Source organism: Oryzias melastigma, linkage group LG10 (assembly GCF_002922805.2).
Source record: "Oryzias melastigma strain HK-1 linkage group LG10, ASM292280v2, whole genome shotgun sequence".
NCBI classification, from domain to species: Eukaryota; Metazoa; Chordata; class Actinopteri; order Beloniformes; family Adrianichthyidae; genus Oryzias; species Oryzias melastigma.
The window spans coordinates 4929491-4946154 of record NC_050521.1 but is presented as its reverse complement, the minus strand read 5'-3'; the positions used below and the strand labels follow the sequence as shown (position 1 = coordinate 4946154).

The following is a 16664-nucleotide window of genomic DNA, read 5'->3' as shown; positions in this document are numbered from 1 at the left end:
TTCACGTCTTCACGTTGAACCAAATCCGTCCACTAGAATTGGTGGCTTACTCCTCAGGTTCATGTGAAATCTCTTCTGGTTGATGTCCGGGCCACAGTTAGCTTCCTGCACCGCAGTGACACATTCTTATTTACTGAGGATATAAAACCCACCCGGACCTGCTGCCTCTGTTATCCTGCTGCGTCTGTCTGAGGTGGGGACCATGCTGAGGGTGTCTTCCTACCGAAAGCTCTTTGAGGAGGATTGGGGTCGGAATGGGGGGTCGAGTGTGGAGTGTGCCGGGCAGTACCGGGCCTCTGTCAGGTCAGTGGGGCTTATCGGGTTTTACATTTTAGTATTATTTTTAGCTAAAAATATCAATACATTCTGCAGTTTTATTTGTTTTGGAAAACGAGTACTCTTGAAAAAAAAAATAGGAAGAAAAAGTGTTTAAAATATGTTTTATTGTCAAAATTAATTATTCTTGAATGGTTTTTCTCAGTATTCAGTCCCCTCTGCTTCATTTTCATAGAGGCGCAGTGACTGACAAGTGTTGCTGTGGCGACAAGTTAGACTTTGTGGCCACCAAAGCTCTGAACAAAGAAGGTCTGAACCGGTTTGTTCAGGAGCGCAGCACCATCGCTGTTCTGAATGACCGCCTGGTTAGGCTCATTGAAGTGGTGAGGACAGTCTGATCGTGGCTGCAAGCATCTGACGTTTCCTTTGAGTGCGTCATCCCATCATTCCTGTGGAACTGGTTCAGTGAGTTTGCCTTCTCTGCAGGCCCACTGCTTTGAGGAAGAGAACGATGCTCTTGAACGTCAAATCGCCGAGCTGGAGGAGAAGCTGAACAGTCAAAATGGATCCAGCATCCAAGTGAAGGAGCACGCCTGCAGCCTGGATGCAGTGGTGGAAAGACTGCGCATGCAGAGGGTAGGCGGCTGCTGCTGCTGGGCGTGTCTGCTGCATGTTCCTGTGGAATGATGAACTTGTCAGTCCTATTATTTATGTTCACATCTCATTCCACGTCACGGATCTCATTTGAGCTTGTAGAATGGCACATCTATAACCCTGTCAAGATCCATAACAGCTTTCTCTGTGTCAGCAGGATGAGATCTTGGGTGACACAGAGGAACTAAAAAAAGAGCTTGAACATCTGAAGGAAGAATATGAGTGGATTGAGCAGCAGAAGACGCTCATCCGGCAGGAGCAAGATGATGTTGCCGCGGTAATAATGATCAGATTTTTAAGTAGCTTGTAATGGGTCTCCTGATGACTCCAAGAATAGAACAAACATTTGTGAATGTAAAATGACTTAAACTTTTTGATGCAAATGTATTTTGCCGATCAATTTTTTTTTTTTTTTAATGGTTGCTCCAAAACTTAAAAATAAAACCAACTTGAAAAACTTCTACTACATGTAGGAGATGCAAAGTCATATGAATGTTTTACTAATATTCTAAAAATAAATTAAAGAGACCTTTATCAGTTATTGATTTGAACATATTTAAATCCTTTCAGTCAGAATTGTGAGGAACAGAAATGGGTGTTAACATTGTTTTTAGATGAAACAAGAGACTTGATTTTATTCCCTCAAACTTCATTTTTTTTACATTGAAACTCACAAAAAATTAAAATGCTAATTGGAACGACAAAAAGACCTTATTAAAATGTATTTATTACAATTATTTATTATTAAAATTAAAATTATTATTAAAATTTCTGAATCTTCTGACTTTATTATTAAAATTATTTGGGTTCTACAATAACAATAAAAGAAGGGGTTAAAAAAGATAGGTACAATACAATACAAAATAACAAAAAACTAAAACTAAATCAAGAGTTTTTATATTCTGCAATCTGACATAATTAAAAGAAAAAAAATATCAAAGAAACAAAAATATGAATACAATGCAGGGAGAGGCAAACAAGGCATATAGGTCTTATTTAAAGACTCCTCCTAACACATTTACTCAAATATTATAAACAATAATCCTGTGATAGTAAATCAAGAGTTAATTACAATCAATAACACATCATTAAATGGACAAGATGCGTTCAGATTACACTTTACAAGGCAGAGGTTGAATGTTTTTTTTTAACTACATTCAAAAGCTAATTTTTATAGTTTCACTGCCCTGAATCTTATTAAAAACTGACTTTGATGAGTAAGAAATTTAGAAAGATGAAAAGCTGAAAAGTTACAGGTTGCTTAACTCTTCAAAGATTAATGGAACACCAAGTTATCGAAAATATGTATTTTGTCAACATTCTTTTTAATTTTTTTTTTTGTTTTAGTTACAAAGTTTATTGCAGAAATATATCAGATATAATTCACAGCTTGTAAAAAATGTAGGAATTTTACAACTAAAGTGAGGTTTTTTTTCCACATGATCCATTAAAATACCTTTGTAATAGCTACATTTGTCCATTAGATGGCAGTGTTGCTAAGTGTATGGACTTGATCTTGAAGCAGTCGGCTGGTCTCTGGGATCCTCTACTTTAGCCAATGAGTGTTGATGAGCAGCAGTCACATTCTGGGCTCCTCTGCACCTCCTCATTGTAACCCCCCCCCCTCCCCCCTCCACTCCTCTCTCACACGCATGCCAGAGCCGCCAGAGCCCATGCAACCAGATGCAAAGGAGGCTTTCATTTCTCCATTACAGATGTGATGCTCACTGTAATGCAGAGCAGTAAATGCTCCTGCTGGCTCGGTCCCTCAGTTCTGAATTAAGAGCAGCTGCAGTGTGACAAGACCTGGTGAGAAATTGGCAGGAGGGTGGAAAAAGAGCAGAGACGGGGAGATGAAGATCGAATAAAACAAAAACCTAAAGTGCAACAAGCTGCAGTTTTTCTGAGCGTCGTTGAAAGTCATGTTCGCTTTGTTTTGAGGAACGTTTTTGGCTTTTGTGCTTCTCCTGCTTTCTATCAACATTTCCTCAATGGCTGAATGTGGATGCATTATAAACATTAGGGAAATGGCGTGAGTAAAGAGAGCAGGCACTTTGGCATGAGGGGCTCCAGGGCACAGTGGAGATGAATGCCGCCTGTTTTCCATCCATCAAATGAGGACAACTGTTGATGCAAGCCAGCACCAAAAGATACTTAAGAAAAGAAAGGAACTAAAGTGAAACAGAGATGTAAGAGTTTTATTTTGGTGATGTTTAATGATGTGAAATAGAACGTACACTAGAGCAGTGCAGCAGCAGGACTGACCTGTGCTGACCCTCTGCACCAGCATCCACACATGCTGTCAGACCCGCCCCTCATGTGCACAAATGCGAATGGCGGCACCCCCAGTGATTACATGGAAAACCGATTAATCTGGTTCTTTTATAAGGCCCAGATGAGCTGAGAATCCCTGCTGGCAAATGGATTGGGCCACAGGGTTTTTGTGTCTGTGTCCTCCCCTCCTCTGCATTGCAGTGTCTACGTGCTGTTTGGTGCATGTGCTGGCACTTCAGAAAACCAGTGTTCATTTTGTTAAAGGAAAAAAAAACTCAAAGACTTTTTCTCTGTTTCCTCAACCTGTGCTTTTTATTTATTTGAACTGTAAACCACTCTGTTCATTCACCTTGGACTTATTTACTTTTGGTTTTGTTCTCTGTTGACTTTCCTGCCTTTGCAGGAAGTGGATGCTGTGACAGCAGAGTGTCTGGCACTGAAGGAGCAAGTAGCTATCTATGAAGACCAGCTGGCTGTCATGGGGGCCCAGCACAGCAAGGTGGGAGACTGGGATTTTGTGAAGCTGCCGTCTGGTAAAACGGGAACAGTTTACTGCCCTGCAAATGACGGTCAGACGACACTTTTGTGGCCACAAACACAACTCTCTGACCCGAACCACCTTGAACTGTTGCCAGAAATTCTGCAAACTGCTAAATAATTCAGAAAAAAATGTCATGCACATTTGCCTATAGGAAACTAAACATTATTATGTTAAGCAGAATTGAGCCACAAGTTATATCTAGTTAGTGACTTAAAATAAGTAGTTACTGACAAAACAAAGATTAGAGTAAAACAGTAACTAATGGTAAAAAAAGTGCAGGTTTACAATTTAAAAGTTGAATCTATATTATTTAGAACTTATTGAATCAGACATACAAAAGATATAAAAACTAAAAAAATGATTATTTCTTTATTCACTCTTTTTGCCGTCAATTAAACCTCTTTTTACAAACAAAAGGACAAAAATGTTGCCAGATGACTGCAGTATGTTGGTAAATAAAAGTGTCTTTTCATAAAAAATCTTAAGTATAAATACCTTGTTAAATGCAGAGGTTGTATAAAACCTTCAAAATAAGGTCATTGTGTAAAAAAATATTTAATTCCAACAAGGTGAAGACTGGAACCCTAAAACAGTTATGTTCACAACATTTTTGGTAAAAAAAAAATCGATGATTTAAGTTAGTTCCCTTCTAGAGCCTGCCTCTAGTGGTCATTAAAGGAACTGCAAAACTTGGTACTTTTGTGTCATGACAAAAGCACAAAGTATCACATGTGAGCTTTAGTACTTTTTACTGTTAATTTAGAGTAAATAATAATCCTCTAAATCAAAATTTACCCTAAAGAACACAAATATCACAGCAAAGAGAAGTTTTGTCCCAGAAAAAAACACTTTGTTGTGGTCAGTTAGCATGTTCCATGTCTTGTGGCTACATGGACAATACAGCCAGGGCTTCATTGTCCACTTGTTGGAATATTGGATGTAATGGGCTTTCTGGAAGACAAGCAGCACGAGGGTGGCCTTCAAGAGAGATTACATTATATTTAAAAATTTTACCTAAAATCATATTTCCAGATCTAAACTTATGGATGAAGTTTAAACGAGTACAAACTTAAAAAAAATGTATGCAGTTAATTAGAATGCAACAACAAAGCTCTCTAAAGTGACTGCTTATCCAACCTCCTGACCTCAAACCCTAAAGAGTCATGTGGACACAATAGAGTTTAAAATAAAAAAAAGCATTACAACATAATTTGTGTCCTCAGATAAATTGTTTGAAAGCAGGAAAAAATATTTTTGTCAGGATTCTTCCTTCATTTTTGGAAGAAACTAATTTAAGGTTAAACTGTGAACACTATTAATTCAATACTATGTTTACAACTGCTTCCTCCACACAACTGTGACCCACACTGCCTCTTTTCTGAATCTTCTGACTTTATCCCTACCTCACCAGAGGATGACAAGCTTTTTTCCCAGCACCCTCTAGCTTGATCCTTGGAGGTGAATGTATATAAATGTTAAACAAAAACAGGAGTTATTATCCATTCTTCTAGATAGCCAGTATTTCTTTGGCGAGTTAGCCGTCATGTCCTTGTTGACTCTTAATAATCTCTGAAATAGATGTTTATTTCCAATTAGGACACATTATGCAAGTTAAATTCGTCATTTTCAAAGTGTAAACCCATCTGTTAGTTTGTCTGGTTTTAGGAAATAATGATGCAACATTACAGTGGGAAATTAATGTCTTTATTTTGAGTAATAAATATTTATCTGGTTAGGATTGCATGCAACCTACAATGGACTGGCAAACTGTCAGGGATGCCTTTGACGTTAAGTAGCTGGGATAGGCTCCAGCATCCCCCTGACCCTGGACAGACCAAAGCAGGAATATAAGATGGATGGATGATTGATCAGGATGTGACAGGATCGGGTTTTGTTGAGAGCTGCAGTTCTTGTTTACAGCTTTAGAATGCAGAGATAAAACAGTTTCAAGTCATAATCAAAGTCGGAAGTTCACTGGAATATGCAGAATGTGTATTTGTGCAGGACTGTAAATTGTAAATTGTCTTTTGGTTTTCCTAAATTAAATTTCTTAATCTTAAATGTTTTTAAACATATTTTCCTGTGATAATTGAATGGGCTCCTCACAAGCAGATTGCAGTTTTTATTTTTTATCATTGTGCAGATTCAACACACATTTCCTTCCAGTTTTGTCTGTAAAAGCACATACTTCAAACTCCCACTATCAAAAACAAAGAAATTCAATATACAATCAGTTCACTACCATACTGCCTTCACCATGCACACACCTTAGCTCTACTTTTTTAAATATTTAAAAAACAATTGTTATCTTTGGCTTGTCAGATAATTGAAAATTTCTTCAAATCTTTGTCATTTTTTTATTTTTGACAGCATCATGGACACAGTCTCCTAACTAGGTCAAGTGCAGGTTTTAATTTGCTCTAATGCTTTTGTGACCTCTCCAATAAGTTGTTGTTCTCCTGGAGTAATTTTAGCCAGATGGTCTCTGCTAAGACGTTTCAGGTTTGGTTGATTTATAGATGACTGCTCATATTGTGGTTTCTGGTTTCCTGAAGCTGCAAAATTAATTTTTTTCACTCCACAGAATGTCTGTACTTTGTTCCTGTAAATCATATAATGTGATTCTTTTTAAGTGTTTGCTTGACTATAGTTTTTGTTGATTCGACAAGTTTGCAAGTTTTTGATTTGGGTAAACTGACACTTAGTTTTAAAACTTTAAAGAATATGATGCATTTTGTGTTTAGTCTGCTTATCTTGGTGCAGGTTTCATTTAATTTACTTTTAGACATGTAAAAAGGAAAAGAAAAGAACTTGCAATAACATTTTTTCCACACTATGCAAATCATATTTATGTTTTTATTTTTTAAAGGTTGCAAGTCATACTCCAGAATTACAACTTATCACATAATCTCTAAATGAAATACAAATATTGTACAGTCGTCCCTCCATTTGGATAGACTTCAGCTTTGTTTCAAGAATAAATTAACTTTGCTTGATTTCAGTGCTGTGTAGTGACTCCAGGTAACATCCAGCACTGTTTTTTTTGAATGCGTGAGCAGGAAGTGGAGAGTCTCCTGGAGCCAGATGAAAGGACTCTGGCAGCGGCGGCTATTACGTTTGGCAGCCCTGATATCACTCCGGCCTTGAATGTGAAGGAGTACCACTGCCAGCTGGCTAAGAGCCTTCAGGTACAACACAGTGAGGTGGAGGAAAGACTTTTACAGTCACAACTCTGTGTTCATCTGCACACCAATATATAATTATCCTATTGGTGAAATGCCAATTCACTTCTGGGGGATATTCATCAAAGCCCCTTTCACCCTCGGTTACTTTGGATTGACAACTCTAATGCTCTCATTCTTCTTTGTTCCAAATCTAAAACTCTTCCTTCAGAGCCTCCTCTTCATCCTCCTCCTCCTCCGCTCACTCACAGCACCTTCTCAGTCCGCCTCTGAAACGCTCGGTCAGGTTCAGAAGTAAATCTCAGCTTTCACAAATCACACTGGGATACTCCCGATTGTTTTCTTTACCTCTTAACACAACACCAGGGAAGAATTCGAGAGTCAGAGCTGCGGCTCTGGACCCAAACAAAATGCTTTTTTTCGTCCATCTGAGTATGTGTTGCAGCGCAGAGGTTCTTCGTTGGGGTCAGACTTCAGCTCCGGTGGGTCTGACCCCCTCTGTGTCAAGGATGTCTGTCAGTTCAGAGGTCAGGGCTGTAATCAGACTTCAGGCCGCCTTCCCAGGGTCCTTAGCAGCATTTAAAGAGATGCTGGCCTGTGGACGTTTTCTTTATTCTAAGGCAAAATGTATCCAGCACCTTGATAAATGTGTTTTTTTATATATTTCTCTTAAAATCCTTTCTATTCACTCTTTCTCTCCCACTCTGCTCCTTCCATCTCTAGCTGGACAGCATCCTGTCTGCTGCTGGCCTCCACTGAGACACACAGTTGTCACAATGATAAAATGATGGCTGTTAGTTTTGAATGATAATTGCTGCCATCTCCCACACACCTGTGTGGGCTCAGAATGCTTGCTATTTTAACATTATTTGGCAGAGAAAAGGACACATCTCTACAGTCCGGTGCTCCCACTGAGCCGTCTTTCACCTCAACTAACCTGACAACTATCTTTTCAGGAACATAAAAAAATGAAAATATCACTTTTAAACTGTGTATTTTTCTTCTCTAGTTTGAGCGTGGCGCATCCTCCGCTATGGCTGTCAGAGGTGATGGAGGGAAACTGGAAGAGGGAAGAACTCCAGGGTCAAAAGTCAAAGACCTGCCAGAGGATGCAAGTGAGCTGAAGACACTGGTAAGATGGATGTCAGGATACTCCAAAAAGTTATTAATGGTAGGTAAATACAACTTCAAATGAAGGAAAAGCATGACCTTCTTAGTATTATTTCTTCAACAAAAATGCAGCCTACGTGCTGTCCATGGACTTTTGTCCATGAACTCAAGAAAATGATTTACTGTAAGATCTGATCAGTCACTCGTGTCAGCTTGGAGAAAGTTGGGTATTTTATTCTTAATGTGCCTTCAGTTTATAGAGGCTGGCGTCCATTTTTGTACGCAGAGCACTCAACACATCTGTGTTTCTAGATACGTCAGCCAGAGGTCCATGCTTCCCCATAGAAAAAGCTAAGCATTCACACTATAGTGATTCTCCTGCTCCTTTCCGTTCATATTTTGGCACATAAAACTCAATCCCACTTTCAGCGATTTCAGCAATCTCAGTATCAAAACATTTAGCTCGTTCAGGACATTACTGCTTGTATTTTTGGTATTCATATACTTCATAGCTTTTGAAATATTGAGAAAAATATGCCTCATTGGATATGAATAAGAAAGCCTCCAAATTTCAAACTTTTAAATAGATTATCAACAAGCCTTTAATTATATTCATGAGCTATGTTTTCATCTTTTATAGTAATTAAAAAAAAATTGAGTTTTGCTAATATTTTAGCAACATATGAATGTTTTGGTCTAATTTGTTGAGGTTTTTTATAGATTAATTTAGAGTTTGGCTCCTATGTTAGCAACAGGCTAATGTATTTGACTAGTTTAGTTTACAGAGGAATTTTAGGCTATTTTGGAATTTAGCTAGTATTTAAGCAACAAGCTAACTTTTTTGGCTAATTTGACGTCTACTAATTTTACAAAAGTGGCATGTATTAGCGATTTTTAAGTAATTTTACTACACATTTTTCAGAAATTTAGGTCAACTTCAGTGCTCTGTTATAGCTCCTTAACAGAATTTCAGTCTTTTAGCAAATTTAACATTTTGCAAATAGCTTTTAAATTTTTAGCAAATCCTTTCAGTAGTTAAAGTCAAGTGCATCACCATTTTCAGCATTAAGCTTCAGCGTCTGGTGACTACTTTCAGTAAAAAGCATTCACACTAGCAATATTGCAGGTAATGCAACTTTTCTAGTTGGTTTTAAATTCTTAAAAAATAAAAACTAAATACTTACTGTTATTGTTTTTTGGTATGTCCTAGAGTAAATTAAAAGCAAATTTGTGCATGATAATAATATAAGCAAAACTTTGATTAACTTTTATTTTATTTCAGATCTTATATTTGATGATCCCCTAAAATAGCCGTAGTGGTAAAAGTGAGCGCTTTCCCACAGCAGGTGAAGGGAGTGGGAGAGCAGCTGAGTGACGGCGGCGCATCAGTGTGAGAGATCCCGCTGACCAGAGTGTTTACTCTGCCGCAGACACTTCCAGGAGGAGATATGAAGAGCTGGGCCCTAGCTCAGACAGGATTTATGGCCCTCCCTGTTTTCAGTTATAAAGCGCAGTCCTTTGGAGGGCCTGCAGAGTCATAAATGTCCACAAACTTCACACACTAACTGCCTACAAATGAGGGGATAAACCGTCACATCATGGGTTTTATCCAGTTTAAAAAATGACCAGGGAGTTTTTGAATAAAAGAGACAGACAAGTAGGTTATTAATAAAGATAATGCAGTAAAAGCAAAGCTACTTCCTCTTAATCTGCCTTGATCTATTTAAAACCCACTGGAGGTCCGTGCACAGCTGGCACCACCACCACATCTGTCAGAAACACAGTGGTTTGGTTGTCATTACTGTGGCTGAAGCTGCACTTCCAGCTCTTTAAATAAACAGCCAGCTTCTGAAAGCCCAACAGAACTCCTCCAACGTCATGCAGCGCACTCCAACACACGAGCCCTGCTCGGGTCACTCCAGCCTGACGGATGGACAGCTCGGCCCGATCTGCTCTGTTTCCTCTCTGGCTCGTGATGGATGCCTCGGGTCTGGTTTCTCATCAAGACACAACATGGCCAAACAAACAGGTTGCAGTGAAATCAGCCTTGACTCAGAATTGTATATAATACAGCAGGCTGTGACGAGGTTAGATGCCACTATTCGCATATACATACAAGGCCAGACTCTACTTATCATGCCGGGAGGAAGACAGGAGTGCGAGTTCTTGGCGAGTTCTTGACTTCTCTGGAGAGTCATTATGAGGCTGTGAGTTGTAACCGGGTCGCCTTCTGCTCTCAAGATCCTGCTGAAAGATGAGCAAAGCCGCCTGCATCCCCATCTGGCTGTGACGGCTAATTGTGGACTTTTTGTGATTGCTGTAATTGCTCACGGCTGAACACCAGAAATGCAGACGCTCGGTGGAAAGATGCTTCTCCGTTTGTTTCCAGAAAACTAACCCAGCCTTTCAGGATTCACCGCTTGATTTGAGCTTCCAGCAATTGTGGGCAGGTGTTACCATCACACAGGTGTCCAAGAAATGCTGTGTTCTGCTAAAAGGCTGGAGATTGTTTGGATATGTCTCACAAATGTTGAGATATTTTTGCCTGAAACCACAAATGCGAGCTGTGCGGTAACTCTGAATAAATTGTCGGGGGATCACTTAACTCAGTAGGAGCTGTCATCTGGAAATGATGAATGTCCGTACAGATTTTTGTCGCTGTCAATTCATCATGCTTTTAGAAACTTCAGCGTAGACCACACTGGTGGAGCATCGTTCTCATGTGGCTGCTAAAAGGGTTTTATACGTCCAAATTAGAGTGAAAGATGAGGAAACGTGGAGCTTGATGTCAGGAAGTCAGAAACCGGATATTTTCTGTGCGTATAAAATAAGATTACCGACATACTTGAATTTCTGTAGGAATGATTGCAAATTATAACTGCCCTGAGGTAAAACCATATGAATTTAATGTGATGCATTAGACATTCAGTTCAGACAGAACTGTGGCTTCATGTCAAGACTTTCTTTAAACTTTTGCAATCAGGTTGAAGCCATTTCAACTGGAAAGCCTTCCTGAACTGAAAATGGCCTCAATGGTCTTTATGTTGTAGTTATTACATGACTATTGTCTTATCAGTTCAGTAGCAATGTTTATTTTTCAGTTTAATTACTCAACAATGTTGTGTTTCTGCAGATTTCAGAGCTCCAGAAGGAGCTCTCCGAGTTAGAGAAGGCCAACGAGGAGCTGGAGGACGAGGTAGAAAACAGGAGATCTGCACACATGGAGGAAGTAGCTGACCTGGAGGTATGACAAAAGTTGATCAAAACATTAAATTAATAATGAATAATGAGTTATTTGGTTTGTTTAGTCACTAAATCTAATGCATTCTCACCTGATCTGTGTGTTTCAGAGCTCCATAGATGAAATGAGGCAGGAGGAGGCTAACCTGGAACTGCAGATGAGGGAGCAGTGCGATGACTACAAGGAGCTGCTGAACCAGAAGATGGCCAGAGACATGGAGATTGCTGCCTACAGGTCAGACATAACGTACAGATTTTTGTCGCTGTCAGTTTATCATGGTTTTAGAGACTTCAGTGTCAGACGGGTCACGCCTCTGAGTCGTCCATTATTTCTGATTTAAAGGTCTATATCCCACTTATGCAATGATCATTAATGAAAGGAGTAAATCAAATATTAGTACTAGCATTTTTTTTCTGTTTAAACTGTTTTTTATCAAATGTAGACTATTTAATACAAGGTGTGATGTGCTGTCATGTTAATGCCTCGCTAGCGGAAGAAAGCGATATATATGTGGAATGTTCTGTAAAGCGTATTACACAGTGCATCATTTCAAAGGGGAATTGCCCCTTTTGTGGCTTATTTTTTAACCAGATCATGAAGCAAATGTTTGTATCAAAGAAACAAAATCTGCAAGTGGTTTCCTAGATTTTTTGCCAGAAATGTCCACCACCAACTAATCATTTACCCCTTGATGCAAAAATGCATCAAACCAATTACCTTAACTTAGAATATACTTGATAGCAGAAACAAGTGTTTTTTTTTTAACAGCTGTAAATAAATTCAGGGATCAATCAGAGTTCTAAAATGTCACCATGGTGCTACGTCCACATAGTACCAAATGAAGTCCACCCATGTACACCTATGTTCCAAGTTTCTGTTGTTCTGGTTACCAACTGGCTTCTAGGCCAATGCAATAATACAGATCATTCAGACTATGTGAACTTCTTTTTTGGACTCCATGACACCCTCCAGTCAATCAGAATCAAATGTGACACCAACTCCAATAGCTTTTCTAAACATGCATCGGTAAATTTTGATGTTGTGAACTGAATGAACGAGTCTTTGTAGTTTAGATGCTTGGTTGTTGAGTCTTTTGTTAGTATACACAAGCAGTAAAGAGCTTAAAATCTCTCCGAAGTGTTGGATGACATCAACATTGACACTGCTTCAGGAAAAAAAAAATGTAGCGCTGCTTTGGTCTCTGCTCCTCAATCTGTGAATGTTTATTCTGAACCAGATAATGAAAAGTAATGGTGTTTGAAATTCAGTTTATGCAGATGACACCTATCTTTATACACTTAACGTTATACCACAAAACACCTGTAAGAAGTCAAAGTTTCTTCAGTTAAACACAATAAGACATTTTTTTAAGGAGTAAAGAGTGAGAGTAACTGAAGAGAGGATTTCTGGTGGAATAAAGAGCAAAAGTCAGATTAGAAATGTTGATTTACTATATCGTTCGACTTGAAAACGGTCACAACTATATTAGCTTTTTGATCATCTCAAAGCAGCATTTGGACTCAGAGGTTCAATGTCCAGACAAGAGGAGCAGATTCTTCTGAGAAACCTGCTGCCCTCAAAGCTAAAACTTCTGCTATTTTTCCTTGACGTATTGCGTCACTTAGACATCCGTTTTAAGAACTTCCTGCTGACATCATGGAGGTCAGCTGGAGTCGCAGGAAACAGCTCCAGGATGTGATGCAGCTTCCTGCATGCGGCCTTGACGAAACCTCCAGTTCTTTTCTTGAGCTTCTTTGACAACATGCCATTCCGATAAGAGGATTGACGCACTTCAGTCACCCTATCCCACTTCCAGAGACTTCCTCCTGGCCTTCCATGGGGGTTGAAGTGTGGAAGGAGCACAAAGACCAATAAAACACCTCATTTAAATGGGCAAAGAGGGCCTCTGCTGGTCAGATTTTTAGGTCTGCTCCATGCTAGCCTGTTGATGTCAGCCTGCCCTCTCAGACACACTAATGCTAATCTGCCACAGTTCGAGTTCACTCCTGTGACCCAACAGCAGGCTGTCTCAAAGGCTTCAGACACAACCTTTCTCTCCTTTACTGGAGGTTTTGTCATCTGTGATAAAAATGATGAATAAAATATGATGATAAAAGCTGTCGTTTATTTTCAAGCAGTAAAACAAAACGTCTCCAGAACAGTTTTGGGTTACATCAGGCTGCTGGAAGTGTGTAACTTATGGTCTGTGAAGGTATCGCTCAAAATTCACCTATTTATGAATATTTCTGTGATTAGGTGAAGGGAGTTTGCTTTTGTAATTGTGAGAAGGTGAAGAACAACACAATGTTGCGTCATTGATCCTCAACCAGTTTATTTGTTCTGCTTTATTGGCTGTTATTGGTCCATTTTTGAGGAGTAAACTCAGATTATTAATAATCAGAGATTATTTGTCTAAGATCTAAAAAACAAATGATCTGATTTGATTCCAAAGATTTTTACAACAGAATTTTTACGTAATGTTAACACTGTACCAGAGTCTGCATTGTATTATTTATTTATTTATTTGTTTTATTCCTTTATCTAATGTGTCGTTGCATCTCTACGACTTACTAGTAAGTTTACGTTGAAAGTGTCAAGCAATTGTAATCTTAAACTGACTGATGATTTGGTATTTAGTGATTTATTACTTTACATCAGCTTCAGTAAAAGCCAAATTGAAAGATTTTTTTCCATAGTTTTTTACTTATGAGAATATTTAGATTTTAGAATTTAGATTTTAGTTGTAGTTTTGTAATATAGAAATCCAAAAATTGAGGTTTGAACTGAATCTTGGGGAAAGCGACTCTTGCATCCACCATGTTTTGTAAACTCCATAGTTTGCTTGCATGTTTTTTCTGTCTTTTCATTTAGGAGTCTGATGGAGGAAGAGGAGGGTCGGCTTTGCAGTCTGTGACCTTAGACTGAAGACAGTGACCGCCTGCATCCTTCCTGACACCTAAAAAAACAACAAAAAAAGGCCAAAATCAGCACTTTGATGAAGCTCAAAGCAATGCAGCACTTTCTGTAGATGCAAACTTATCATAGCAGGTTGATGCCATCTGGAGGCCCGGGCAGCAGATTAGAGGTCACTAACAGAAGACCTGGAAACTTCAAGAAAGATGGAGCTGTCTAAAGAAAGAGGGAGGACGGGGTCAGGGCACCGAGTGTGTATCCATTCACTGTCTGGTGGAGATATTTCCTGAAGAGGATTATCTTGAGCGGCCTGCTGATTTATATGTTTTGTGCCTCCTCAGTCCAACAAGGCTGGGACAAAACCTGGAGCTGAAGTGTTTGGCTCCACGGTGATGTCGCCTCGTCCGTCACTTAAACTTTGTCTGATTACCAGTTCTTAACCTGTGACCCCTCCACTGCTATCAAACACACTAATGGTCTGCCTCAGTGACTAAAAGCATCTCACCTTCTTTTTGTTTTTACAGTCATGTGTTCACGTTGCTTCTGACAGTCAAGTGCGCAGTGGCCTGTGTTTGCTTTTTAAATGGTTCATGAAGTTGTTTTACTGCAGTTCTCTCAAAATGAGCATCTGGACCTTTCTGCAAGAAAAGTCTGGGTGATTCATTACTTCTGCTTTAAAGAACAGCGCCTCCGTTCTTTCTGAAATGAGCATTCTGTAATGCATTCCTTTCTAAATTTTTCCATATTTTTATAACAATCTTAAAGCTGAGCAAAATAAATCATTTTTTGTTCCTGTTGTCGCTGTGTTAAAATAATCAAGTTTGAAAGAAATAAAGTCATCTGCTTAAAAAACTTTGGTTTTATGAGAGTTATTTATGAATCCCTTGTGCTATTAAGTCTAAAAAAAACCTTGAGAAGACAAGAAAGATTTATGTTGAGGATTCTAATCACCTAAAAAAAAATACAATGTCACATTTAGGAATTCAACATCATGTTAGCTCTGTTCTGAAGATAAAATGTAATTGATCTGGTCAAATGTCTGACACTTTTGATGAATTTGGGGACTTTGTTTTGGTGATGAGCTCAGATTCTGGTGAAAGGAGCGTAGCGGCTGTAGAGACTTAACGAATTGTCCTGTAAGGAAACATGTCCAACTCAAAGAAGCTCCCGTTGGGATTCTTTCCAGAGAATAGAAGAGAAGGACTGGAAATTGTCTTCTTGTTTAAAGTCCCACTCCGATCATCTTATGATTTATTTTATCAAATTATTACATCAGATGTAATAAAATGGATAAATATGAAGACACTGATAAAATATATTGATTGTTATATGAATATTAGTATACATATAAATGTCGTGATTGTTTTTGCTGTTCTTTTCACGAATGAAATGTAGCTCAATATAGTCAATGAGAAATTGTATATTTAATTTGGGCTGAAAAAAGAACAAAGGGGCTTGGAGTTGATAAGCTATTGGCTTCATCCAAAGCCCTTTTTCGAACATCTTTTGTTGCATTCAAGATTGATTGTGGTATAAATTGATTTTTTTCTTATATTTTTGTTTGTTTGCTTTTTGCTGTTTTTATTTTTCTGTGTTTTATTGTTGTTCTTGTTCGAAAAAAAAAAATATACAAAAAAAAATTAAAAGTGTTCCCAGTGGCCTTTTAATTATAATTATGTTGTTTTTAGCCAAAATTAAAAATAAATGAATAAAAACCTGTTGTTTTCTAGGACAAAGTTTCTGGATAGCAGTTTGAGTTCATTAGAGTTGTGGGAGGGACAGTTGGTGCCTTTGCCCGCCCCCTTCCCATCATCCATCTGTTTATGCGCTCTCTCTCACTACAACCCAAACATAACATTAGCAGTGCAACAAAAGGGCGAGCATTATTGGAGCTCTCCAGCTATTTAGTTTAATCCTGATGTACTCGGATTTATTCGTCTACAAGTGAATGTTTCAGAATAAAGCAAAGCAGAGAGCTTGTGGCTTGCCGTAGTAGCGTCAATGTCACATTTACAAGGATTACAGCAATTTGACTAAAGAAATACTAAGAAATTCAATTTTAGTATTAATCTACTTTTTTATGTCTTTCACTATGAGAAAAATGGTTCAAGAACATGTCAAAAACACAATTTTCACCAGAATGGGTAATTAAAAAAGATTTGAAATTATTGGATTATTTTTTTATTATTATTACTTCTTACTGATTAATATTCAAATAACTTTGGATTTAAAGAAAAAACCTAAAGTAGATGATAAGGCATGATAAGGGGATGTAAACTTCATAAAAATCATCTGAATGTTTATTTAAAAGTCAAGATGATTAAATTATCTTTGCTAGGCTTTTTTTTATCAGGGGTTTCCACAGAAAAGTGAAATATGAGGATTTGGTATCAAGTTTCATGTTGGTTCCCTGTACTGATGCAATCTGAGTTAAGAGTCTTATCTGTGACATGCTTGTTACAAGTGAAAATCC

At 38.3% G+C, this 16664-nt stretch overlaps 1 protein-coding gene across 1 annotated transcript; it reads left to right on the top strand.

Moving 5' to 3' along the window:
• The first annotated feature begins 62 nt into the window (after positions 1-62).
• vimr2 (vimentin-related 2) lies at positions 63-16658 on the top strand. The gene is made up of 10 exons (XM_024282956.2): positions 63-303; positions 512-659; positions 763-912; positions 1088-1207; positions 3608-3703; positions 6805-6933; positions 7937-8059; positions 11171-11281; positions 11388-11512; positions 14150-16658. Exons 1-10 carry the CDS (start codon positions 203-205, stop codon positions 14190-14192), a joined length of 1146 nt encoding a protein of 381 aa, XP_024138724.1. The 5' UTR covers positions 63-202; the 3' UTR covers positions 14193-16658.
• The last annotated feature ends 6 nt before the right edge of the window (positions 16659-16664 follow it).